This window comes from Mobula birostris, chromosome 19, assembly GCF_030028105.1.
Source record: "Mobula birostris isolate sMobBir1 chromosome 19, sMobBir1.hap1, whole genome shotgun sequence".
NCBI classification, from domain to species: Eukaryota; Metazoa; Chordata; class Chondrichthyes; order Myliobatiformes; family Myliobatidae; genus Mobula; species Mobula birostris.
The window spans coordinates 22,642,140-22,668,298 of record NC_092388.1 but is presented as its reverse complement, the minus strand read 5'-3'; the positions used below and the strand labels follow the sequence as shown (position 1 = coordinate 22,668,298).

At 41.9% G+C, this 26,159-nt stretch overlaps 1 protein-coding gene across 1 annotated transcript in view; it reads left to right on the top strand.

Annotated features, from left to right (window-relative positions):
- Window positions 1–25,846, top strand: part of LOC140212482 (cadherin-20-like) — a 196,880-nt gene extending 171,034 nt beyond the window's left edge. The window contains exons 9-12 of the mRNA XM_072283345.1: window positions 3,824–3,945; window positions 10,365–10,482; window positions 16,497–16,748; window positions 23,728–25,846. Of these exons, the coding sequence (XP_072139446.1) occupies window positions 3,824–3,945; window positions 10,365–10,482; window positions 16,497–16,748; window positions 23,728–24,224 (989 nt within the window). The 3' untranslated portion in view covers window positions 24,225–25,846. The remainder of the gene's footprint in view (window positions 1–3,823; window positions 3,946–10,364; window positions 10,483–16,496; window positions 16,749–23,727) is intronic.
- Window positions 25,847–26,159: the final 313 nt, after the last annotated feature.

The following is a 26,159-nucleotide window of genomic DNA, read 5'->3' as shown; positions in this document are numbered from 1 at the left end:
AATGCCAGGAAGATGTTATTGTTTAGAATAAATGTTAAAGATTTTAAATGACATCTGAGTTTGCAGAGGCAAAATTCTGGGCTCACAGGATTGAACAGAAGTGTCTGCAAAGTGATTACTATATTTGGTCAACATAGACGGGAATTAAACTCATCAGCTCTGGAGATTTCCTATCCAGTGCCACCGATCTCATGATTCCCTTGCCCTGTACTGATCTCTTCTACCTCCTACCCAGGATCCAGAAACCCAATTGTCTGGGTCCTTCTCCAGCCATATTGAGCTCGTGACTGCATACCTTGACTCCATTTTAGCCCATTTGGTTCAATGCCTCCCGCCTGTATCCACAACATTTCACACACTCTTAATCTCAACAACTTTCAACTCCCTGGCCCTGATTGCCTCATTTTCACCATGAATGTCTGGTCTCTATACACCAATATCCCCCATCAAGGAGGCACTATAGCTCTCCACTGCTTTCTCAAAAAGACACCTGACCGGTTCCCTTCCACCACCATCCTGCTCAGTATGGCAGAACTAGTCCTCACCTTGAACAATTTCTCTTTCAGCTTCTCCCACTTTCTCCAAACTCTAGGTGGAGCCATGGACACCTGCGTGGGTGGCAGCAATGTCTGGTTTTCTGTTTGCTACGTGGAATAGACCATGTCCCAAGCCATCCCTGGTAATGTGCCCCAACTCTTCCTTCATTACATTGATGACTGTATTGGTGCTGCTTCATGCACCCATGCTAAGCTCAGCAATTTCATCAACTTTACCACCAACTTCCACCCTACCCTTAAATTCACTTGATCCATTTCTGATACCTCTCTCCCCTTTATTGATCTTTCTGTCTCCATCTCTGGAGAAAATCTGTCTACCTATATCTGTTATAAACCTACAGATTCCCAATCGCCATCTTGACTATAACTCTTCCCACGCTGTCTCCTGTAAAAATGCCATTCCCTTTTCTCAGTTCCTTCGTCTTCTCTGCATCTGATCCCAGGATAAGGCTTTCCTTTTCACTCCTTCTTGACTGAATGGTGTTTCCCTTCCTCCACTGTAGAAGCTGTCCTTACCTGCATCTCCTCCATTTCATGGACATTTGCACTCAGCCCATCTTCCTGCCACCTCAACAGAGATAGAGTTCCTCTTGTCCTCCAATACATCCTATGAGCCTTTGTATCCAACACACCATGCTCCACAACTTCTGCCAACATCAATGGAACCCTACCACCAAACACACCTTTCCCACCCCCTCACTCTCTACTTTCCGCAGGTGGGTAAATTGATGGAAAGAATTCTTAGAGATGGTATATATAATTATTTCGATAGACAGGGTCTGATTAGGAACAGTCAACATGGATTTGTGTGTGGAAAGTCATGTTTGACAAATCTTATTGAATTTTTTGATGAGGTTACTAAGAAAGTTGACGAGGGTAAGGCAGTGGATGTTGTCTATATGGACTTCAGTAAGGCCTTTGACAAGGTTCCACACAGAAGGTTAGTTAGGAAGGTTCAATCTTTAGGCATTAATATAGAAGTAGTAAAATGGATTCAGCAGTGGCTAGATGGGAGACGCCAGAGTGTAATGGTGGATAACTGTGTGTCAGATTGGAGGACAATGTGTAGCGGTGTACGTCAGGGATCTGTACTGGGTCCAATGTTGTTTGTCATATATATTAGTGATCTGGATGATGGGGTGGTAAATTGGATTAGTAAGTATGCAGATGATACTAAGTTAGGACGTGTTGTGGATGATGAGGTAGGTTTTCAAAGCTTGCAGAGAGATTTAGGACAGTTAGAAGAGTGGGCTAAGAGATGGCAGATGGAGTTTAATGCTGAAAAATATGAGATGCTACATTTTGGTAGGACTAATCAAAATAGGACATACATGGTAAATGGTAGGGCATTGAAGAATGCTGTAGAACAGAGAGATCTAGGAATAATGGTGCATAGTTCCCTGAAGGTGGAATCTCATGTGGGTAGGGTGGCGAAGAAAGCTTTTGGTATGCTGGCCTTTATTAATCAGAGCATTGAGTATAGGAGTTGGGATGTAATGTTGAAATTGTATAAGGCATTGGTAAGGTCAAACTTGGAGTATTGTGTACAGTTCTGGTCACTGAATTATAGGAAAGATGTCAATAACATTGAGATAGTACAGAGGAAGTTTACTAAAATGTTGCCTGGGTTTCATCTTCTAAGTTACAGAGAAAGGTTGAACAAGTTAGGTCTTTATTCTTTGGAGCGTAGAAGGTTGAGGGGGTACTTGATAGAGGTGTTTAAAATTATAAGGGGGATTGATAGAGTTGACGTGGATAGTCTTTTTCCATTGAGAGTGGGGAAGATTCAAACAAGAGGACATGAGTTGAGAGTTAAAGGACAAAAGTTTAGGGGTAACATGAGGGGGAACTTCTTTACTCAGAGAGTGGTGGCTGTGTGGAACGAGCTTCCAGCAGAAGTGGTTGACGCAGGTTTGATGTTGTCGTTTAAAGTTAAATTGGATAGATATATGGACACGAAAGGAATGGAGGGTTATGGGCTGAGTGCAGGTCGGTGGGACTAGGTGAGAGTAAGAGTTCAGCACGGACTAGAAGGGCCAAGGTGGCCTGTTTCCGTGCTGTAATTGTTATATGGTTATATGGTTATATGGATCACTCCCTTCATAATTCCCTTGTCCATTCATCCCGCCTGGCACTTATCCCTGCAAGTGGCAGAAGTGCTACACCTGCCCATTCACCTCCATTCAGGGCCACAAACAGTCTTTCCAGGTAAGTAGATTTCACCTGTGAACCTGTTGGGGTCTTCTACTGTATCCAGTACTCTCGATGCGGCCTTCTCTGCATTGGTGAGATCCAACGTTGATTGAGGTACTGCTTTGTCAAGCACTTCCAATTCATTGGCAAAACTGTGGCGAACCATTTTAATTCTTATCCCCATTCCCATTCTGACATGTCAGACCATGACCTCCTCTTCTGCCATGATGAGACCACCCTCGGGTTGGAGTTGTAATACTTCTTATTCCATCCAGGTAGCCTCCAGCCTGATGGCAGCAACATTGATTTCTCCATCTTTCAGCATTTTTCCCACATCCCCTTCGACTTTCTTCAATTCCCCGCCCTGGCCTCTTTAGATAGCAGTTACCATGACACTATTACAGCTTGGGGTGTCGGAGTGTGGAGTTCAGTTCTGCTGCTGTCTGTAAGGAGTTTGTATGTTCTCCCCATGACTGCATGGGTTTCCTTCGGGTGCTGTGGCTTCCTCCCAAAGTCGTACCGGTCAGTAAGTTAATTGCTCATTATAAATTGTTCAATGATTAGGCTAGGGTTAACTAGGTGGGCTGCTGGGCCACGCTGCTCAAAGGGCAGGAAGGGACTAATCCTCACTGTTTTTCTAAATTACCTCTTCTCACCTGCCTGTCACCTCTCCCTAGTGCCCATCCTCCCTCCCCTTCTCCCATGGTGCACTCTCCTCTCCAGCCTTTTCCACCCATCATCCTCAGCTTCATTCTTCATCCTCCCCACCCCAGCCACCTGGCTTCACCTGACACCTTCTAGCTTGTCCTCCTTCCCCTCCACAACCTTACTGTTCTGCCATCTTTCCCCTTTCCTTTCCTGTTCTGATGAAGGGTCTCGGCCTGAAACGTCATCGGTCTATTCATTTCCATAGATGCTGCCTGACCGTCTGAGTTCCTCCAGCATTTTGTATGTGTTGCTCTGGATTTTCAGCATCTGCAGAATCTGTTCTGTTTATGAATCATGATCAGTTTTGTGAACTTAGTTAAATACTCCATTTGGATTCCCACTTGTAAAAGTTTGTTTCCTTTCAGGGAATCCCACACAAATTGGAAGTGTTTCAGTCTCAATTAAAGTCCTTGACATCAATGACAATCCACCAGAGTTTGTCAGGGATCATGAAGCCTACATCTGTGAAAATACCAAACCTGGACAGGTAAGCAAGGGGAAGGGTGTGTTTCTTACATATTCACAAACTTATAATTTGAATTATGCAACAGAGCTTATAAAACTGACGACAGGACTTTCTCACAAGGCAACATAATGAGGAGAAGTGGTTTGCAGATTTTGTATGCAGGATTAATTTTTTAAACTTCATTTCTGGTACATAGAGCCTTTTCTCCCAAGAGCCCATACCTGGAAACTACACATTCACAAAGCAGTTCTGTCCTTGAACAGAGAGTTGTTGGCTGAGAGCCTTTAGCCAATGATTGGTGATTCTGTTGAATTCATTGCCACAGTCAACAGTGGAGGCAAAGTCACTGGATATATTTAAGTAGATAGATAGATATACTTTATTGATCCCGAGGGAAATTGGGTTTTGTTACAGCCGCACCAACCAAGAATAGAGCATAAATATAGCAATACAAAAACCACAAACAATCAAACAACAAAATGCAAACTATGCCAGATGGAAAATAAGTCCAGGACCATTCTATTGGCTCAGGGTGTCTGACCCTCCATGGGAGGAGCTGCAAGTTCGATGGCCACAGGCAGGAACGACCTCCCGTGCCACCCAGTGTTGTATCTCGGTGTAATATGGCCGAAGTGAGTTTAATAAGTTCTTGATTAGTAAGTGTGTCAAAGGTTATGGGGAGAAGGCAGGAGAATGGGGTTCAAGTCAAGTCAAGTCACTTTTTATTGTCATCTCGACCATAACTGCTGGTACAGTACACAATAAAAATGAGACGACGTTTTTCAGGACCATGGTGCTACATGAACAATACAAGAACTACACTGAACTACGTAAAACAACACAAAACTACACTAGACTACAGACCTACCCAAGACTACATAAAGTGCACAAAACAGTGCAGGTGTTACAATAAATAATAAACAAGACAATAGGCACAGTAGAGAGCAGTAGGTTGATGTCAGTCCAGGCTCTGGGTATTGAAGAGTCTGATGGCTTGGGAGAAGAAACTGTTACATAGTCTGGTCGTGAGAGCCCAAATGCTTCGGTGTCTTTTGCCAGATGGCAGGAGGGAGAAGAGTTTGTTTGAGGGGTGTGTGGGGTCCTTCATAGTGCTGTTTACTTTACGGATGCAGCGTGTGGTGTAAGTGTCTGTAATGGTGGGAAGAGAGACCCCGATGATCTTCACAGCTGACCTCACTATCTGCTGCAGGGTCTTGTGATCCGAGATGGTGTAATTTCTGAACCAGGCAGTGATGCAGCTGCTCAAGATGCTGTCAATACAACCTCTGTAGAATGTGGTGAGGATGGGGGTGGGAGATGGACTTTTCTCAGCCTTCGCAGAAAGTAGAGATGCTGCTGGGCTTTCTTTGCTATGGAGCTGGTGTTGAGGGACCAGGTGAGATACTCTGCCAGGTGAACACCAAGAAATTTGAGAGGAATAATAAATCAGCCATAATTGAATGATAGAACAAAGTCAATGGACTAAATAGCCTAGTTCTGTTACTATTCTTATGGTCGTATAGCTGAGTGTTCACTATTTTCAAGTGTTGCATGTGACAGAGCTCCAATCACAATATCTTTTATAACTCAACCCCTGGATAAGACCCAATGTCACATTATCTTGAGTTTTGCTCAGGAAGAGAAAAAAAATGATCGAAGGGGAAAGGGGACTGGAGTGGAATTAATGGGATTGTTGTATGACAGAAAGTTTAGTGGCCTCTATTCATACGGAATCTTATTGTGTTTCAGTGAATCCCTTGATTCCAGCTTCCTCTTTCTTGCAGTTTAAAACTGAAATGCAACATATCTTGATTTAAATAAGAGCAAACATTAAAAACTACAGAGGAGAAATTTGCCCTCAGTGCCAGTAATATTTGAATGCAAAACAATGGGTCATCACATCCACTCACCTCCCTGCTTTAGTTTCTTAAATCTCAAAATGGCTGAATTTACACTGGGGAACATGATCAACATCTGGTACTTATAAGCCCAAAAAGCACTAGTGTCTGAGCACTAGTGTATTTCACCTCTAATTTATGTAAAATATGTGTGAAATACTATGGAGGCATGTTGTTATCACAAATCCAATAGATTCTGATACTTATTGGCAGAAGAAATATTTGTTCAGCTCACCTGCTCTGACGGTCAGCTGTTGAGAAATAATTCCAAACCAAATTTTTTAGCATCTTTCACATTTGGTTGGAAGCCACCAAATCAGATGTGGCTCTATGTTTGACAAGCTGCCCAAGGGATTGAGTTTCTCTTCAACAAATACAATGCCTTCTTTATTCCGCTAATGAAATCGAAGGAGTAGGGATCTCACAAGTGTGCTATTGATCTGATAAAATAATCTAATTTCCTGCTTCTTTTGATTAATAGAAAGATTCCTTCCTTTAAGAACAATATGGTTACTTTCTTTGCTTTTCGAAGAAATTCAGAGAGGAATTTGAGACTTGCGTTAATTACATAATCCGGTAAGATACTTAGCTGCACAGAGCAGAAGACTAGAGTCAGTTCAGGAATTTCCTGCACTTGTTGAACCCAATCAACACAACAGTGGGGTTCAGTGCCACCCGATTGGAAAATGGAAAGCGAGGAACATAAGCCACACGCTATTGGCCAGACAGCAAGAAAGTGTGGGCATTGGGTCTGCTTAGGTTTAGGCCCAGTTCTAGCTCCATAACTGGTTGGTCAATCAATCCAGCAATCTCTTTCTGTATCTCAGCATGAAGAAGGGAAGCAAGCCAGAAGGACACAACCAGCAGTCATGCTGACACATCCTTGCAAGAAACGCTGCAGACTGCAAACTGGTCATGGGAAAAATGCGGCTGAATAGGGGTACAAATGAAATGGTAGTCCAGAGAATGGAGAAACTAGTAAATGAGTTCTACAACTTGAAATGTCCTGGCCTCCTGATTTTAATATTTCATTACTGGCACTTTATCATAAATTACACAAGAAATAGGAGCAGGAGTAGGCCATCCGGCCGATAGAGCCTGCCCCGCCATTCAATAAGATCATGGCTGATCTGTCCATAAACTCAGCTCCATCTACCTGCCTTTTCCCCATAATCCTTAATTCCCTTACTAAGTAAAAACCTTTCTAATTGTTTCTTAAATATATTTAGTGAAGAAGCCTCAACTGATTCCCTGGGCACAGAACTCCACAGATTTACCACTCTCTGGGAAAAACAGTTTCTTCTCATTTCCGTCCTAAGTCTTCTCCCTTGAATCTTGAGGCAATGTTCCCGAGTTCTAGTCTCACCTACCAATGGAAACAACTTTCCTACTTCTATCTTATCTATCCCTTTCAAAATTTTATATGTTTCTATAAGATCCCCTCTCATTCTTCTGAACTCCAGAGAGTATAGTCCCAGGCGACTCAATCTCTCCTCATAGGTTAACCCCTTCATCCCTGGAATCAACCTGGTGAACCTCCTCTGCACTGCCTCCAAAGCCAATATATCCTTCCCCAAGTGTGGAGACCAGAACTGCACACAGTACTCCAGGTGCGGCCTCACTAGTACCCTGTATAGTTGTAGCGTGATCTCCCTGCTCTTGAATTCAATCCCTCTAGCAATGAAGGCCAACATTCTATTTGCCTTCTTAATAACCTGTTGTACCTGCAAGCCAACTTTTTGCGATTCATGCACAAGCACTCCCAAGTCCCTCTGCACAACAGCATGCTGCAATCTTTCGCCATTTAAATAATAATCTGCTCTTCTATTATTCCTCCAAAGTGGATGATCTCGCATTTACCAATGTTGTATTCCAACTGCCAGACCTTGGTCCACTCACTTAACCTATCTATATCCCTCTGCAGACTCTCCACGTCCTCTGTACAATTTGCTTTTCCACTCAGTTTAGTGTCATCAGAAAATTTTGCTACATTACACTCAGTCCCCTCTTCCAAGTCATCAATATAAATGGTAAACAGCTGCGGGCCCAGCACTGACCCCTGCGGCACCCCACAGACGGCCAACCAGAGAAACACCCATTTATACCAACTCTCTGCCTTCTATCAATTAACCAATCCACTATCCACGCCAATACACTTCCTCCAACTCCCTACATCCATATCTTATTTATAAGTCTCTTGTGCGGCACCCTATCGAACGCCTTCTGGAAATTAAAAGCCATGATTGCTGAAACCTGGGAATCAAAACCAATTAAGATTAAATATTGAAGTAACATCAAAGATACACATATTTTTGTAATTGCTACACACGTTTGGTATTTGATTTGAACACCATAAAGGTTTCCCATTCCACCAGGTAAAATATTCCAATGTGAAAAAGCTTTGGTGCATTGCAAATCTGGACAATGTATGTCTTATCCATAGTTCAGACCTGAGAGAGACAATGCAGTTTTTTTTGTGTTTAAATAAGCATTGTTAGAATGCTTCTGAAAGAAGTGCCTAATGCGGGAGTTATTACAGGAAAAGCAGTAGCTAAAGATGGGAAAAATACAATTATTCTTCTCAAAAATTCTCTTCCATTTTTAGAATATTTTTCTTTCAAAGTCCTGAATTTTGAATATAGAAGACGTCAGTATCATCAAAACCTTAAATTGACAATACACTAGGTATTTATAGGTGCACTCTACATATTTAAGGTCATCCAAAATTCTGTTGTCTGGTCCCAGTTCATCCTAAAAAACCCCATTCACCCATCATAAGGCTTCTGGTTTCATTGACACCCATCAGGCAATATCTCAGTGGTAAAGTTCTAGCCCTTGTTTTTTGGACCTTTCCCCACACATAACACCCCCTCCCACCCTTCCCCCTCACACACACTCTTATTTCACTATCTTTGTAAACCTATCCAGTTCTACAACCATTTCTGATCCCTGTATTCTTCCTATTTGGCTTCTTGTTAATGTCCAAGTGTAACCTTTCCACGACTGGCAGATGTGCCTTTAGCTGCTTAAACCTCCACACTGCAGAATTCCTTCCTTAAACTTCTCAGCCTCTCTGTCTTCCTTTCCTCTTATGGACATTCCTTAGTGCTTATCCTTGACTAACCATTTGGCTTATTCCCTCATATGGCTAGGATCAATGTTTTCTTTGATAACATTCCTATCATGTCCCTTGACGTGTTTTTGTTAAAAACACTTTTGATATGAAAGTTGTTGTTAGACGAGCGAGCTTTATAGGCTCTGTAAATGAAATGAAGCAGGTTAATCATATTTCATTTTTGAAATCAGATTTTTATGGAAACAATGCCATTTGATGAGAGACTGCTACTTTTATATGATACTGAGAATAAATGCCCAATGCCAGTGGATTGAGCTGATAGCTGGTTATGAGACACAGTTATCATTATCTTAGCTTCAAGAAGAATGATATGAAATTCTTTTTTGCAGTGATACCATACTGTCAGTTGCAGTAATAGACACGGTGTTATAGGCTCTGAAGCACTCGACCAGCATACATAATTGCTTGGAGTGAATTAAAATCATTCCATTGTGAATAAAACAACATGCACAGAACTAAGCACAAAAATCTTGAAGAGTAATGAGGTGGTTCTGCACTAGGTGAGATGTTATATCAAGGACAATATCTACTCTGTAAGATATCGCAACACTAATTCGAAAAGGAAAGGATTTCTCACCGAAGTCCTGGTCAATGTTAATCCCTTATCGGGTTATGATCACCTCAGTGTTTGCGGGAAATGTCTGTGTACATATTGCCACCAAACTGAATTACTACAGCAATTATATTTAGCGCTCAATTCAAGAGTGTTTAATGCCATTTCCAGGACACAGGTGTAATGGAGAACAAAATAATTGTTACTCTGGATCTAATGCAGCACAAATAAACACAATAAGATAAAGAACACAATAATAGAAAGCAAAATAAGTATAAATACATAGGATAGCTTATATACATAGACTGTATGTCCATAAAATGAAGCTAGGCACAGAAATGTCAGTACGTAAGGAATTGATAAAATACTGGTGGGGGGGATGGGTTAGCGGATTGATCTGCTGATGAGCCTTACAGCTTTTGGAAAATAATTGTTTATGAATTTAATTAATTGTGATTTTGGGATGAAGGGGCAAATTAGGGTCATTGTAGTGTAGCAATTAGCACAATTCTATTACAGCTCGGAGCGTCAGAGTTCGGAATTCAATTCAGACCTCATTGGTAAGGAGTATGTACGTTCTCCCCATGGAATGCATGGGTGTTCCCCAGCTGCTCCAGTTTCTTCCTACAATCCAAAGACGTCCCTGTTGTTGGTTAATTGTAAATTGTCCTATAATAAGGCAAGGGTTAAATTGTGGCGGCACGTCTCAAAGGGCTGGGAGGGCCTATTGCACACTTTATCTCAATAAGTAAATAATAAATAAATAAACTTCCTTTTCCTTTAGAGTGAGGTGTCTTATATTGATGCAGGAATGACAAATGAAGATCAGTTTTGGTTTGATTCCTTTCAACAGCTGATTCAAGTGGTCAGTGCCGTGGACCCAGATAACCCTCAAGAGGGTCATCACTTCTACTACAGTCTGGCTCCCGAGGCAGCAAACAATGCGAATTTCACCGTGCGGGACAATAAAGGTAAATCAAGATCCTCTGTCCATTTCATTCATAACATGTCATGGGTTAGCTGTTCAGTGAGTGATGAACGGAGGAGTCATACAAATATACAACATGGAGACTGACCGTGAATGCTGCACTGGCCGTCAAGAACCCATTCAACACTAATCCTACAATAATCCCATTCTACTCCCTTATATATTTATCAGATTGTACCACCTGTCTATACACTAGAGACAATTTACTGTTGCCTGTGAACCTACCAATGACACATGGTTGGGACGTATAAAGAAACCAGATGACCTTGCGGGCACCCATACTGAATTCAGAAATCAGATGTGCAAAGGGACTTGGGAGTCCTAGTGTATGATTCCCTAAAAGTTAACTTGCAGGCTGTTTCAGTACTAAAGAAAGCAAATGCAATGTTAGTATTCATTTCAAGAGGACTGGAATATAAAAGCAAGGATGTTATACTGAGGGTTTATGAGACATTGGTCAGACTGCACTCAAGAGTATTATGAACAGTTTTGGACACCATACTGAGGACAGGATGTGCTGGCATTGGAGATGGTCCTGAGGATGTTCCCAAGTATAATTCTGGGAATGAAAGGGTTATTATATGAGGAGCATTTCACGGCTCTGGACCTGTACTACTTGGAGTTTAGAAGAATGACGGGAGGATCTCATTGAAACCTACTGAATATTGAAAGGCCTGGATAGAGTGAGCATGGGGAGGATATTTCATATAGTGGGCAAGTTCAGGACCAGAGGGTACAGCCTCAGAATGAAAGGATGTCCCTTTAGGACAGAGATGAGGAGGAATTTCTTCAGCCAAAGCGTGGTGAATCTGTGGAATTAATTGCCGCAGATGACTGTGGAGGCCAAGTCAATGGGTATATTTCACCAGCAACTTTGATGGGTATACCTAAAGTGGAGTTTGATAGGTTCTTGATTAGTGAGAGCTTCATAGGTTACAGGGAGAAGACAAGAGAACAGAGTTGAGGGGCAAAATAAATCAGTCAAGATTGAATGATAAGGTTCAATGGGCTGAGTGGCCTAATTCTGCTCTTATGTCTTATAGTCACAAGGAGAATATGCAAACTCCACACATTCAGTGCCAGTGATCAAGAGTGAACCAGATCACTGGAGTTGTAAATCAATGGCTCTTCTAGTTGTGCCAGTGTCAGCCCAGAGAAAAAAAATCAGCTGTGCATTGTATCCATTTTTGAAATTCACTTAATGAACAGTAGTTGTAGCTGGTGACACACAGCTCCGGTGACCTGAGTTGAATCCTGACCACAGGTACTGTTTGCGTAGGACCTGCATGTTCTCCTGTGATCCTGTGCATTCCCTCAGATGCCCCCATTTCCTTCCGCATCCTAAAGACATACTGGAAGGTTAACTAGCCGCTATTAGTTACCCTTGGAGTTGGTGGGTGACAGGACGACAGGGATTAGGAGTGGGGGTAAGACAGGGAGAGCCGATGTGCTTGTGAGAGAGAGTAGTCAAGGAAATAAATGGGGGGGGGTGGGTAAGGTCTGAGGGACAGCTTTGATTCGATGGGCAACGTGGCTTCTTTGTAAACTGTGGGTAAATATATAACCTGCTAGCATCTCTACTTAAGCTAAGCACAAGTTACCAAGCATGAATTTGTATCCAGACACAAGAGGCTTTACAGATGCTGGAAACCTTGGGTAACACAGACAAAATGCCGGAGGGACTCAGCTAGTCAAGCAGGGTGAAAATAGGCATTTGGCTTTTCGGGCCAAGTCCCTTCATCAGTGCTGAAACATTGAATGTTTATTTCCCTCCGTAGATGCTGCCTGACTTTCTGAGTTCCTCCAGCACCCTGTGTGTGTGTTACTCATGAACTTCTATCCTTTTGTCACAACCTGAAATGCTGCCTCTGTGCTCCATCTCAAGATACAACCAAACCCATGGGATTTAGCATTTTCCATTTTTATGACTTTGTTTGTGAAGTTCCTTTTGAAATATTTCTGATATTGTTGTTTCTTTGTCTCTTTTACTTGTTTTAGGAAAGGTGATGGAGATTATTTCTATTCTGTGGGGAATTATGCTTTTCCTTAAATCCTATATGGCATTTCCTCATGATTATCTGTATAGTTAAGACTGGCAATTTAAAGCAGAGTGTTATTCGAGAACTGAAGAGAAATATGAGTTTCTAAAGCATTGGCAGTTTATTTTGAATAAAATGAAGAGTGGGAAGAGGTGACCCAAAGGAAAATATTCAAGTTTTTTGTAGTGCCAAAGAACAAAAGTCATGCGTTCCTTATCACAGTACCGAGCACGCAATGGCATTTAATTACTGTCGTCATCATACTGAGTTGGATTTCTCAACCTTCATTGTCAACTGACTTGCAGAATTGTGGCTGTATTTGGAATCAATATCTCACTACTTTTGCTGTTACCAGAAGGGACTGGTAATCTCATTCTATAAACAAGTTAATGGCTGTTTACACAAAGCAATAGAGTAACCTTAAAATGAGCTTTTAGACATGCAGCATGAAGGTTATTTTGTGTAATATGTTTGCTTTAACTTTGATTTTTTTACTCTGCATTCATGTGCATATTCAGGTGGAAAAAGCTTGTTTTTTTTTCAATCATCTACCCAACAGAGAACACAAACATTTGCATTACTGATCCATTGATAATCACTTTGTTGTCAGAGCAATACCACTGTGAGTTTTTGACAAAATGTTGGACCAACTAAAACAAGTCTTAATGATAGCTTTATTCCCAAGGCCCTCTAACCTAATTAAAGGCTCAGATCCAATTTATTTACGTCATTTATCTTGAAAAGCAGTCAGACCTTGCTAGAGAAAGCTTCAGCACCAACTTCAGTCAGAATAACTATCTGTGTTTATGTAATGGTTTTGGGATCCACTCTGTTGGATCACTGAAGTCAGCATTGTAGCCACTCCTGGTTCAACCCATACCCTACCTGGTATGGTCTCAAAGTCCAAAAACAACTGAAGCAAAACTACCATTGGAGCTGGAAATTTCACAGGGTAAGTGGTACAACCAGGGCTCCAATATTCAAGATCAAGATTCAAGTTTATTTGCCCCATGCACATCAAAACATACAGAGAAATGTGTCACTTGCGCTAACGACCAACGCACCTGAGGGTGTGCTGGGGACAACCTCCATTCTAGTGCAAACATATCATGCCCACAATGCCCAGCAGAACAATACAGAACACAATTAGCAATAAAACAACAACAGCAAAAAATGAACCCCGTTCCTCCATCCCACCTGTGGTCCTTTAACCCCGGCCAGGCCTTCAGTGGACCTGGGCCTGCGGACATCAGGTTTTGACCTCCCCAGTTGCACACTTGGCTCTGGCCAACAGGCCTCAACTTCTGTACATTCCATCTGACCCCCAGGCCTCAAACTTTGGCAACAATCCCAAGACATGCCAATCATCTAACAATAGGCCTCAAACTCCTAACTTGCCAATGATGGGACCCCGAACATTAGGCCTCGAACTCTGGTCTCAATGACTTGCATACCCTCGGGGGTCAGTGGAACTTATTCCTTCTGCTCGCACAGATCTTTGTCTCTGAAACCCAACAACTGGAGGTGGGGCCCTCATCCACTCTCTGCTAGTTTGACAGCCAACACCTGACCAGGAAATGTTCTATATCCACATTGCTGGTCTTTGAAAATGGAGACTCCAGCCTGACCCCTAGTTAGCCCCAACCCTGTCCCTAGATCCTAACCTGATCGGTAACTCCACCCTTTGTCCCCAGAGTTATCATTATGAACTCCCCCCCAAAAAAAATTAAAAGAACAACTAAAGTTGAGCTACGACTCAACGGAGGTCACAGCTTGGTGACCTCTTGGATTTTCATGACTATGATGAACTGGGTTTGCAAAGGACTCAAGAAATGAAAGTAGGAGTGGGCCTTGAGCTGTTCGTGCCCACTCCACAATTCAATAACACCATAGCTGATCTTTTACCTTTGTGTCATAACTCTTGATTCACCTAATGTCCAAAACAGAAGAACCCAGCCAATGTGTACACTTCTATATATATGCTTAGATAGCTTCATTAAACCATCTCTGCATTTGGGTTGAGATACTTCAACCATATCACACTAAACACAGCTCCCAGTAGATGTCCCTGATACTTTGGAGTGGCGTGGTAGCGTAACAGCATAACGCTGTTGCCACACCAGTGATTAGGGTTCAATTCCCGCCACTGTCTCTTTGGGCTGGAAGCACCTGTTGCTGTGCAGTATCTCGAGGTATATATAAAAAAATAAAGTTCAGGGTGACTGTAGGCTGGCTTTTAACTCACTACTACCACCTAACAGCCAATCTGGAATCCACTGCAACAAACGGTCTGCTAAAGCACTCAGTAAGACAAGCATTCTGATCAATTTGCAGTTGTCCTGCTGTAATATGAATAACAGTGAAAGAATAACGATTAATAAAATAAAATTCATATTGAAATTCAAATTGTTTTATTCAATAAAACAGTTTAACTCTTTTATTCACTATCTGGCTGCCAATGAAAGTCAAACCAGTTAGAGTTTGTGATTAGGTAAGGAAAACGTTAGCTCTTCCAATTAAAGTTTGGTTAATCAAGGTTGACTCTCCCCAGTAACACAACCCCAATATGTCAGTGCAATATTGAAATTGTTATACCTTGCAGCTTATTGTCAAAACTAACTCGCAGCATTACTGTAAACAATGAAGGCAAACTTTGTAATGTATCATCCAGAACAAACATAATATAGGCAAGGCTCATTGAAAAGCATAAAACAATCCTTATTTCCATCAGTTCTAATTTTGCAGATGCAAGATCTGCATTCAGCATGTAAGATATGATATGAAATGCTGAGTAGAGTACAGGAAAGCAATGAGAAAGGAAGTCTTAACTCTCATTTGGAGTTTAAACCAGGCCAGGCCAATGCTTTGAGTGTTCTCCTGTCATTGCCACCAGCAACAACAGCAATTTAAATTGACTCATCCAGTCACAGGTATGTATAGGTTTACAGAAGGACTGATCCTCAGTAGATAATTCCTTTGAGGGACAACAAAGATGAGTCCTGCCTGATATCCTAAAATATTGCATTTGTGGGGCAAGGGGAGATACTCATCTGACAGGGACTGAGCTGTGTCAATATTATTCCAGTCTTTTGCTGACCCTACAACAATCAGACTCGTGAATCATCATGGACAACTTCACTCACCACAACTCTGAACTGATTCTATGGCCTACAGACTCACCTTCAAGGACCCTTCTCCACTCATGTTCTCAGGATTATGTTTCTTATTTACACAAGTCTTAGGTTTGTTAGTCTTGTATAGGAATGTTTTTTTCATTAATTCTATTGTACTTCATTATTTTTCTTGCAAATGCCTGGAAGAAAATGAATCTCAACGTAGTATATGGTAACATATTATGTACTCTGATAATCCATTTTCTTTGAATTTTAAACTTTGATGTAAGAGACTTGTGACTATTGAATGCTGAAAGTGAGGAAAGGACATCATAATGAACACAAAAACCCATTTAAAGCAGGCAAGCATTTCAAAAATGAACTAAACCATTGTTAACTGAAAACAAATCTATGCATTGATGGAGTTAGATGAAGAGGTGAGCGGAAGCTGTGTAGGCTACAAACATAAGCCGTTCTGACCAAGTGAGTTCATACTCCCCTACTTCCACCTCTCTTTATGTATTCCTGTCAAAGGAACAAATTGTCTTCTTCAATTATTCATCCTGTAGTTCCCTAAATATATCCATCTTGCCTGCCTCAACAATAGGCTGATCTTGAGGTTCACATTCCAACTGCTCTCTAAGTTAATTCACTTTTGATAACATATTAATGGTTTCTAGTTCTGGTGTGGAGATGTCAGATCTTTGCCAACTCTAAATACCACGATAAACCTAACGAGTTAAGTGACCTCAATATGTGCTGCTAAAATGTAGTTACTTGCAGTGCTTTGTAAAACATTCATTATCTATATTAGATATTCCATACCATTTTCTTTCCTCTTTCAGATAACACTGCCTGGATCCTGACCAGAAGAGGAGGGTTCAACCACCAGGAACAGGGCACCTACTACCTGCCAATTCTCATTGCGGACGATGGACTTCCAATGCAGAGCGGCACCAGCACCCTGACAATTCGAATCTGTGGCTGTGATATAGATGGAAACGTTAGGTCCTGTAATGTCGAGGCCTACAGCCTTCCCATCAGCCTCAGCAGAGGAGCACTTATTGCAATTCTTGGGTGTATCTTCATCTTGTTGGGTAAGCATGTAGCTTTTATACCTGGATCCATGTTCAAGTTCAATTTTATATGTCATTCAACCATACACATGAACTCAGCCAAATGAAACATGGCCAAGATGCAAAACACAGTACCAACAGTCATACATAGTACAAAGTACATATAGCATATGTAATTACGATAGCAAAGAAACATGCAGTCCCAAAAAATAAAAATGCCCAAATCCCTGACTGCCATGGCCTGTAGATTAATGGGGTGTGGGATGTTGTCCTGGAACCACATTTCTGCAAGAACAAACACGCAGCACTCCTCATCACACACGAGTGCAGTCGCAAACACAATCCAGCGTATCTTCCACCGAGTGAGCACTGGAGGGCAGCACTGATGGGAGAGTCCAGCCCCCAACCCAGCTTGGGCTCCAGCACGCCCACCACACCTCCACTCTCCCTTACATGTGTGTAAATTTCAATAACATATACATAGGTAACAGTGAGCAAAATTCAAAACTGCCTCCCAATTTATTGTCATCAAGTTGATAGCACAATGTAGGTTAATAGTGATCTACTAAAAGTTTTATGAAATTAAGGAGAATTCCTTAAAGAAACTATTTTCACTGTTGTGAAACTTCGGGCTTGGGAGATTGGTAGAAGTGATAGATGAGATGTTGTTTATTAGAGCTTGGCCTTTCAAGAGTGAAATTAGAAACCTTCTCCACAGAGGAAGGGTAGTGGTGCCTGGAAGGCCTCTTTCATGGATAACAATTTATGGTGGATCTAAATTTGATGAGTAGATTCTTTTATTGTTGCTTGTTGTAAATCCTGGCAAATCTGTCCGGATCGTAGGAGTACCTTCACCATATACACTACTGTTATTCAAGAAGGAAGCTCATCTCATCCTTTTCATAAGCAACAAGGAAATAAAAAAAGTTTTGACCTTGCCAGAGAATACAAAAGACAAAAGTGTTAACCGATACAGGAGGAGAAGGGTTGTGGCAACCTGCTTTTACCACTATGTTTACTATCGCATCTGCAACTCCTGTAGGGATAAATGCAAATAAAACAAGATGCCATATTATTACAGTAGTTCAGTGGAATCTCTAAATCTGTATCTCACAAAATAATCCATGACTGATCTTCCAAATGGTCACGAGGGAGAGGATGCCCAATAGGAGCAACCAGAACCCAGTTAATATCACAAGAATATTAGAAGCAGCATTGCAGTACTGATATTCTGGGATTAACTGTCAGTATTACATTAAGTAAAGTTTGAAACACATTATAAAGAGGGGAAGTATATAATTACTGGATCAGGACACCTCCACATTTGCTCTTCCTTCCAGTCTAATTGGATTTAGAACTCTGAATAAAGGAGTCTGGGAAGAATTGGGTGAGATGCTCTCTGAATTATTGCTTGTAGTTGTAGCTTTGTTCCTTCAGAAATGATATACTTTCCTTCCAGCGGGTAAAACAGAAATCTGCTAAATTCAGACCTGCAAATAAAAACTCATCCTTTGAGAAGAACTTGAATAAGATTGGACCATGTAACGTAATTTTAGAAGGATGAGAGATAATTTCATCAGAACATTGACAATTTATTGAGCTTGACCTGTTAAATATACAGAATCTGCTTCATCCAGCTGGGGAGTGTGTAACCAGAGGTCATAATTTCAGAATAAGAGAGTTATGCCTCTAATACAGAGATATGCAGATGTGTCTTTGGTTATGAGCATTCGGCATGCTCTACCCTAGAGGGAACTTCAGTATATTCAAAGATGAAATCAATCAAATTTTAAACACCAGAAGCATCAAGAGAGATGGGGGTAAATTGGGAAAACAGAACTGATTTGGAAGTTCAGTGCAGATATTTCCAGTGATGCTAGAAACCCAAGGGGCCATTTGGCCTATTCTGTCTCTATTTTCATAGGTCTTCTGATGAGTTAATTAGCCTTAGCAGATGTGAAAAATGAATGATATTGAATTTCTGCCTAACTTCTACTGACTTCACTTGTAATGAAGTGTTACATTCATACTTATTATGATACAGAGGAACACCATCCAAAACATCAGCTGAATATGTATTAGGTAGCATTTGTCTACTTTACACTAACATAAAAATTAAATATATTTTTTTTAATCCAGAGTTTAATCCAGTCGAGTGTAAAGTGATGAATTTAGGGGATCAAAAGCAGGAGCAAAGTATACAGCAAACACTGGGCCTTTTGGAGCACTAATTACAGAGGGATCGAGGGATACAAGATCTTCATCAATGTTCCCTCTCATTTGTAATGAGCAGTGCGTGCAATTTTTTGCCCAGTGACAACAACATGTGTGCACTGAATAATTTCTCCAATAAAAATAGTATAAATAAGCCAGTTCTAAAATCTGCAGACAAATCATTGTCAATATCGTCCGCATCAGAAACCGGAAGAGGAAATGTGACTGTGTGCAGCCTTGAACTACACTTAACATGGTAACGAGGTAGAGGGTGACAACCTTCTGTGTGCAGTTTAAATTCCTTTGTGTGCTAGTAGCAAAAGATTTGTGTGCGCGCAAATGCGCACACCTTAGAGGGAACATTGATCTTCATAGTTCCCTGAAAATGGCCATACAGGTGGATAGACTGGTAAAGAAGGCATGTGGCATTGTTACCTTCATCATTGTCATGTTGCAGCCTTATAAAACTTCAGTCAGGCCACATAAGACATAGAGTAGGAGCAGAATTAAGACATTTGGCCCATTGAGTCTACTCCGTAAAGCAAAATGTGGATCGAACCCATCACCTTTGCGTTATTAGTACCACATTCTGACCAACAGAGCTAACCATCCTGCAATGTGGAATACCACATTGTAGCAATCACTGTTGGAGTGGGCAGTGTTAGAGTGGTCCAGCTTTGGTTCAACAGGCCTGAGCGAGAACAGACAGAGGCTCTAAGTACATTTCCAGAAGGTGTTTTTTTTTTTCTTTTAGTACATAGCTAGTGCACAGAGAATGGGTTCAGAGTTCCTTGTGTGAGATGTAGGAACTTTGGGAGACCTCCGGTCTCCTGGGTAACTACATCAGTACAAAATGCACCAACCTGCAGCTCCTCAGAGACTGTGTGAAGGAGCTGGAGCTGCAGCTCAGTGACCTTTGGCTCATAAGGGAGAATGAGGAGGTGATAGATAGGAGCTACAAGGAGGTAGTCACTCCTCAGTTGCAGGAGACAGATACCTGGGTGACTGTCAGAAGAGGGAAAGGGAATAGGCAGCCAGTGCAGAGTACTCCAGGGGCTGTTTCCCTCAATACTAAGTATACCGCTTTGGGTATTGTTTGGCGGAGGGGGAGAGGGGTTGGGATTGACCTAGCAGGGAGAAGCCATAGCGAGCAATCTCTGGCATTGAGTTTGGATCTGTGGCTCAGAAGGGAAGGCAGGAGAAGAGAAGAACTGCAGTGATAGAGGATTCATTGGTTAGGAAAACAGGAAGGAGGTTCTGTGGATGAGAACAAGATTCCCGGAAACTTTGTTGCCTCTGGGTGCCTAGGTCAGGGACATCTCAGATTGAGTCCACGGCATTCTAAATGGGAGGGAGAGCAGCCAGAAGTCATGGTCCACGTCAGTACCAATGACATGTTTAGGAGAGGTGACAAGGTCCTGCAAAGTGAGTTCAGGGAGTTAGGTGCTAAATTAAAGGACCTCCAGGGTTGTACTCTCAGGACTCTACCCATGTCATGTGTTAGTGAGGCCAGAAATAGGAAGATTGTACAGTTTAGCTCAAAGGAGTTTGTACACGAGAGTGGGCTTCAGGTTTTCATTTCATTGGGCTCTCTTCTAGGGAAGGTGGGACCTGTACAGAAGAGACAGTTTGCATCTAAGCTAGAGGGGGATTGATTTCCTAGAAGGAAATAGATGGGGGTATAGATAGGGTTAATGCAAGCAGGCTTTTTCTACTGAAGTTGGGTGGGACGACAACCAGAAGTCATGGGCTAAGGGTGAAAGGTGAAAAGTTTAAGGGGAACATGAGGGGAAACTTCTTCACTCAGAGGGTCATGGGAGTGTGGAATGAGCTGCCAGCACAAGTGGTACATGCGAGCTCAATTTCAACATTTAAGAGAAGTTTGGAGAGCAGGGAGGGCTATGGAGAGTTATGATCCTTGCGCAGGACAGTGGGAGAAGGCAGTTTAAATGGATTCAGCATGGACTAGATGGGCTGAAGGGCCTGTTTCTGTTCTGTACTTCACTATGACTCTAAGGAAGGCTTGCTAGGATGGGGAGGGGAGTTAAACTAGAGTTGCAGGGAATGAGAATCAGAGCAACAGAACAGATAGTGGAGTGGTTGTGCAGAAAGATGTTGTTAAGCTGCCATACAAAGTCAAGAATTAAAAGGTTGTGCATGGTTGGGCGGATGTTCTAAGCTGCATGTAGTTCAATGCAAGGAGTATTGTAGGAAAGGCAAATGAGGCCAGGGCATGGATCAGCACATGGAAATATGGCATTGTAGCCACTAGTGAGCCTTGCAGGAGGGGCAGAAGTGGTAGCTCAGTATCCTGGGATTCCATTGTTTTAGATGTGATAGAGTGGGAGGGATTGAAGGAGGAGGGATGGAATTACTAGTCATGGAAAATGTCATGGCAGTGCTCAATCAGGACAGATTGGAGAGCTCGTACAATGATGCTTTATGGGTAGAGGTGAAGAATAAGAAAGTTATGGCCATGTTAATGGGATTATGTATGTTACAGACCATCCAATAGTTTGCAGGATTTAGAGAAGCAAATTTGTACAGAAATTGCAGACTGCTTAATGAAACATAAGGTTTTGATAGCAGGTGATCTTAACTTTCTGCATATTGACTGGGACTTCCATACTGTAAAAGGGCTGGATAGGAAATAGTTTGTCAAATGCAATCAGGAAAGTTTCCAAGTACATAGAAGCCTCAACTAGAGAGAGTGTGATACTAGCTCTCCTATTGAGGAATGAGGTAGGACAGGTGACTGAAATTTGTGTAGGGAGACACTATGCATCTACCTTCAAGGTAAATATAGAAAAGGATAGGTCTGGTCCTCGAGTTGAGATCCTAAATTGGAGAAAGGCCAATTTTGAAAGGATCTTGCACACGTGGATTGGGATAGGTGTTTTCTGACCAAGCTGTACTAGGAGGCCTTCAAAAGTGAAATGTTGAGAGCACAGAGTTTGTACGTTTCTGTCAGAATAAAAGGCAAGCAAGCATAACAAGTTTATGGAACCTTGGTTTTTGAGAGATATTGAGGTGCTGGTTAAGAAAAAGAAGGAGGCACATTGCAGATATCAACAGGGAGGAACAAATGAGGTACTTGAGTATATGAAATGCAAGAGAACACTTAAGAAGGAAATCAGGAGGGCTGAAAGAAGACATGGGGTTGTCCTAGCAGACAAGATGAAGGAGAATCATAAGGGCTTCTACAGATATATTAAGAGAAAAGTATAGCAAGGGACAACATTGGTTCTCTGGAAGATCAGTACAGGAATTGGAAAGTTATTTGAGACATTATTGAGGCGTTATTTGGAGTATTGTGTGCTGTTCTGGTCACCTAACTACAGGAAGGATGCAAATAAGATTGAAAGAATGCAGAGAAAATTTACAAAGATGCTGCCAGAACTTGAGGTCATGAGTTTTAGGGAAAGATTTAATAGATTAGGACTTTATTCCCTGGAACGTAGGAGATTGAGGGAAACTTGGTAGAGATATACAAAATTATGAGGGGTACAGATAGAGCAAAAGCAAGCATGCTTTTTCACTGAGGTTGGGTAAGACTATAATTAGAGGTCATGGGTTAAGGGTGAAAAATGATGCTCAAGGGGAACTTGAGGGGAATCTTCTTCAGTGAAGCGGTGGTGAGAGTGTGGAATGAGCTGCCAGTGCAAGTGGTGGATGAGGAGTCAATTTTAACATCTAAGAGAAATTTGGATGAGAGGGGCATGGATGATTATGGTTTAGGTGCAGCTTGATGGGACTAGGTAGATTGATGGTTCAACACAGACTAGATGGGTTGAAGGGCCTGTCTCTGCACTATAGCGTTCTATGACTATGACTCAATGTGTATTTCTAGTCACCACCTGAAAGCAAGGATGTTGAGGCTTTGAAGAGGATGCAGAAGAGGCTTGTCAGGATGTTCTGGGTTGGACTGTATCAGCTATTAGGAGAGGTTGAACAAACATGGGTTGTATTCTCTGGGGTGTCAGATGGATAGTCAGAGTCTTTTTCACAAGGTGGAAATGAGAGAAGCTACAGGACATGGGTTTAAGATAAGAAGAGGGAAGTTTGAAAACGTGCAAGGTCAGAAAGTTCTAGATAGCTAGGCCAATCAAAAGAGCATCAGACATTTAATCTGAGGATCCAGGGTTCATCTCCCTGTTCAGGTGCTATCTTTATGAGGCTGCAAGGTAGCATAGTAGTTAGCACAATGCATTAAAATACAAGTGACCTGGGTTCATTTACCATCACATCCTGTAAGGACCTTGTACTTTCTCCCTCTGACCATGTGGGTTTCTTCAGGGTGCTCTGGTTTCCTCCCACAGTCCACAGACCTAGTGGTTGATAGGTTAATTGGCCATTGTAAATCAGGGAAGGATTAAATCGGAAGATTGCTGTGCAGCATGGCTCGAGGGCTGGAGGGGCCTAATCCGCAATGAATCACAATAAAGTAAAGATAATTTACACTGAGTGCACTAGGTGCCTGGAATTCATTGCCAGGGAAGATGGTGCAACCAGAAATGTTAGCACCTTTTAAGAGGCTTTTAGACAGGTATGTGAACAGGTAAGAAACAAAGAGATACAAGCCATATGCAGGTAGATGAGAGCCAGATTAGCAACATGGTCAGTGCAGGCATTGTAGGCCGAAAGGCCTATCCTTGTGCTGTCAGTTCAGCGTCCTATGTTCTTCTTTGGATCCAGGGCAGTCTTAATGTTTATTATTGTCCTTTTTTAAAATAATACAAAGGGCAGTCTCAGCTAACTTGTACCAATGCTTCTGCTTCCCTTTCAGTATTAATATTGTTAATTTTAACAATGAGAAAACACAAGAAACAATCCCTTATTGTTGACGAGGAGGAAAACGTCCATGAAAATATTGTAAGATACGACGATGAAGGCGGTGGCGAAGAGGACACAGAGGCCTTTGATATTGCTGCCCTGTGGAATCCCAGGGAAGCTCACTTGACAAAGTCCAGGAGGGACATGCTGCCAGAAATTGAAAGCCTGTCCAGGTATGTCTCGCAGTGCAGATCGGGCGACGACAGCATCAACAGCTACATTCTGACAAAGTTGCACGATGCCAACACGGACCCCTGTGCTCCCCCTTTTGATTCCTTGCAGACTTATGCATTTGAGGGGAATGGCTCTATAGCAGAATCACTGAGCTCCTTCGAGTCGACCACAACAGACTTGGACTTCAATTATGATTATCTCACCGAGTGGGGACCTCGGTTCAAGAAACTGGCAGACATGTATAGAGGCTCCGAGAGTGCTGAAGACTCATTGTAGCTGGTGGGGAGAGCTTCTTGATTAATGGCAGCCTCTGTTATCCGGCATGGATCTCTGCCTATTTTGGTCAGAAAGCCCATCGTCAAGATGAAGCATCTTTGGAGTTTCAACTGGGATTGAGCAAACCATGTAGGAAATAGTGAAACTGCAGATTGGCGGCTCAGACAGGCAGAACACATGACAGACAGGACAGGGGAAAAAAAACTTGAATCATTAAAGTCATTATCTGCCTGTATAGAAGGACAGAAAGTAAAAAAAAATTAAGGTATCTCAGCCTCTGAGGATAAAAGTGATTATGTCTTGCCTCTGTAACACTGAAATCTATTCTAACACTGAGCAACGGCAGCTCACACACCATCCCAGCCCGCACTTCAGTAAATCAGAACGAGACTGACCTATATTTGAGACTCGCTTGTTCATTTTCAAAACTCACTGTTAATATCTAGGCAGGGACGTGGGTTATTAATCAGGCCACCGCCGCAGTCACAGTGTAAACAGGTTTACATTTTACTTGGAAGTTCATGCAGTGTCATTCTGTGACCCGGTGGATTGTTGAGCTATGAAGAGCTCTGCCTTTCTGGTTTAATTACATGTCAAAAAAAAAGACGTTGTCCTTATCTGTGAAAGAATCCTATAAACTGATGAAGTGGCTGTGCCTACGTCTGCTGAAAATCCAGCACGATTCCGGCTCTCCAACCAAATACACAAAGGAGGTTCATAACTTCAGCAAGAGAGCCCCTCCCCCCACAACTCACCCAACATCCATATATGATGGCAAATCGGAAATTGCAAGGGAAGCAATTCTGGATCCTCCTCTTCCTTAAAATTTGCTTCGCATCCATAGTCAAACCCTCAGAATTCGCATTACTCAGCAGCAAGCCAGAGAATGGAACTGAGGAGTGGATTCATAGGTGGAGAATCGCAAGCCTCAGCCTCAGAGATAATCTGTTAAACAGCAGTTTACAGATGCACTGAATTCAAGACTCTCAGACCTTGGCTGATTGTCTAGTACGGAAAGGAAGTGCAGATCAAACAGATACACATTTTAAAATGTAACAGAATAAATTGTATTTAAAATAGGATGCAAAAATAATGACATTTAAGTCGGTGTGAAAAAATGTTAACCCATTATTTCCCTGACTGTGCATGCAGTTAAAACTATACTGGAATCAGATACCTGTAAATAGATGAGCAATGCTTTAATGAATTATTGATTCCATTGTCCTGAATACAGGATATGTGTCCAATGGTGGCCAATGCCTTTGAAAATGGCTACTAATCCATTCAATATGACTGGACCTGGTTCCATTTTGAAAACAAATTGATTTAGTCTGGATTTACAGTGCACATTGGAGACAAGAGATGTTTGGTAGTCAGGGGCTGCTGCCTTTGGTTTTGTGTACTTGCTGCACAGAGACAGAACTTACCACTCACTGTCTTGTGACAGATGAGACTTGTAAAAGGTACTCTGATTTCAAGGACAAAATGGTGAAAATGTGCATCTTTAACAACAAAAACTGTATTTTCTTGTTTATGGAAATTTTTTGTACATTTGTTAATTTCTTAAAAAAATGAATATTGATGTGCTGCTTGTCAGGACGTTAGCAGTTGTTTTAATAAAAGTAAATAAGTCATCATTATTCTTTCAATCATCCTCCATGAGAGTCAGCAATTGCCTCCGTTCAAATCCTACAATTACAGCTTTTGTCTTATTGAAATCAGTAACCTCTCCCCTCCTCCCTTTCCGTCACCATTCTCACCCTCCCAAAACATTCAATTCAAGTTTGATTGTCATTCAACCAAGCACGAATAACCGTGAATACAGCTAATCAAGACAGTGTTCCTCTGGAGTCAAGTTGCAAAACACAGTACCAACAGTCACCCACAGTACAAAGCACACGTAGCACATACAAGATCACAACCACATGTAAGATA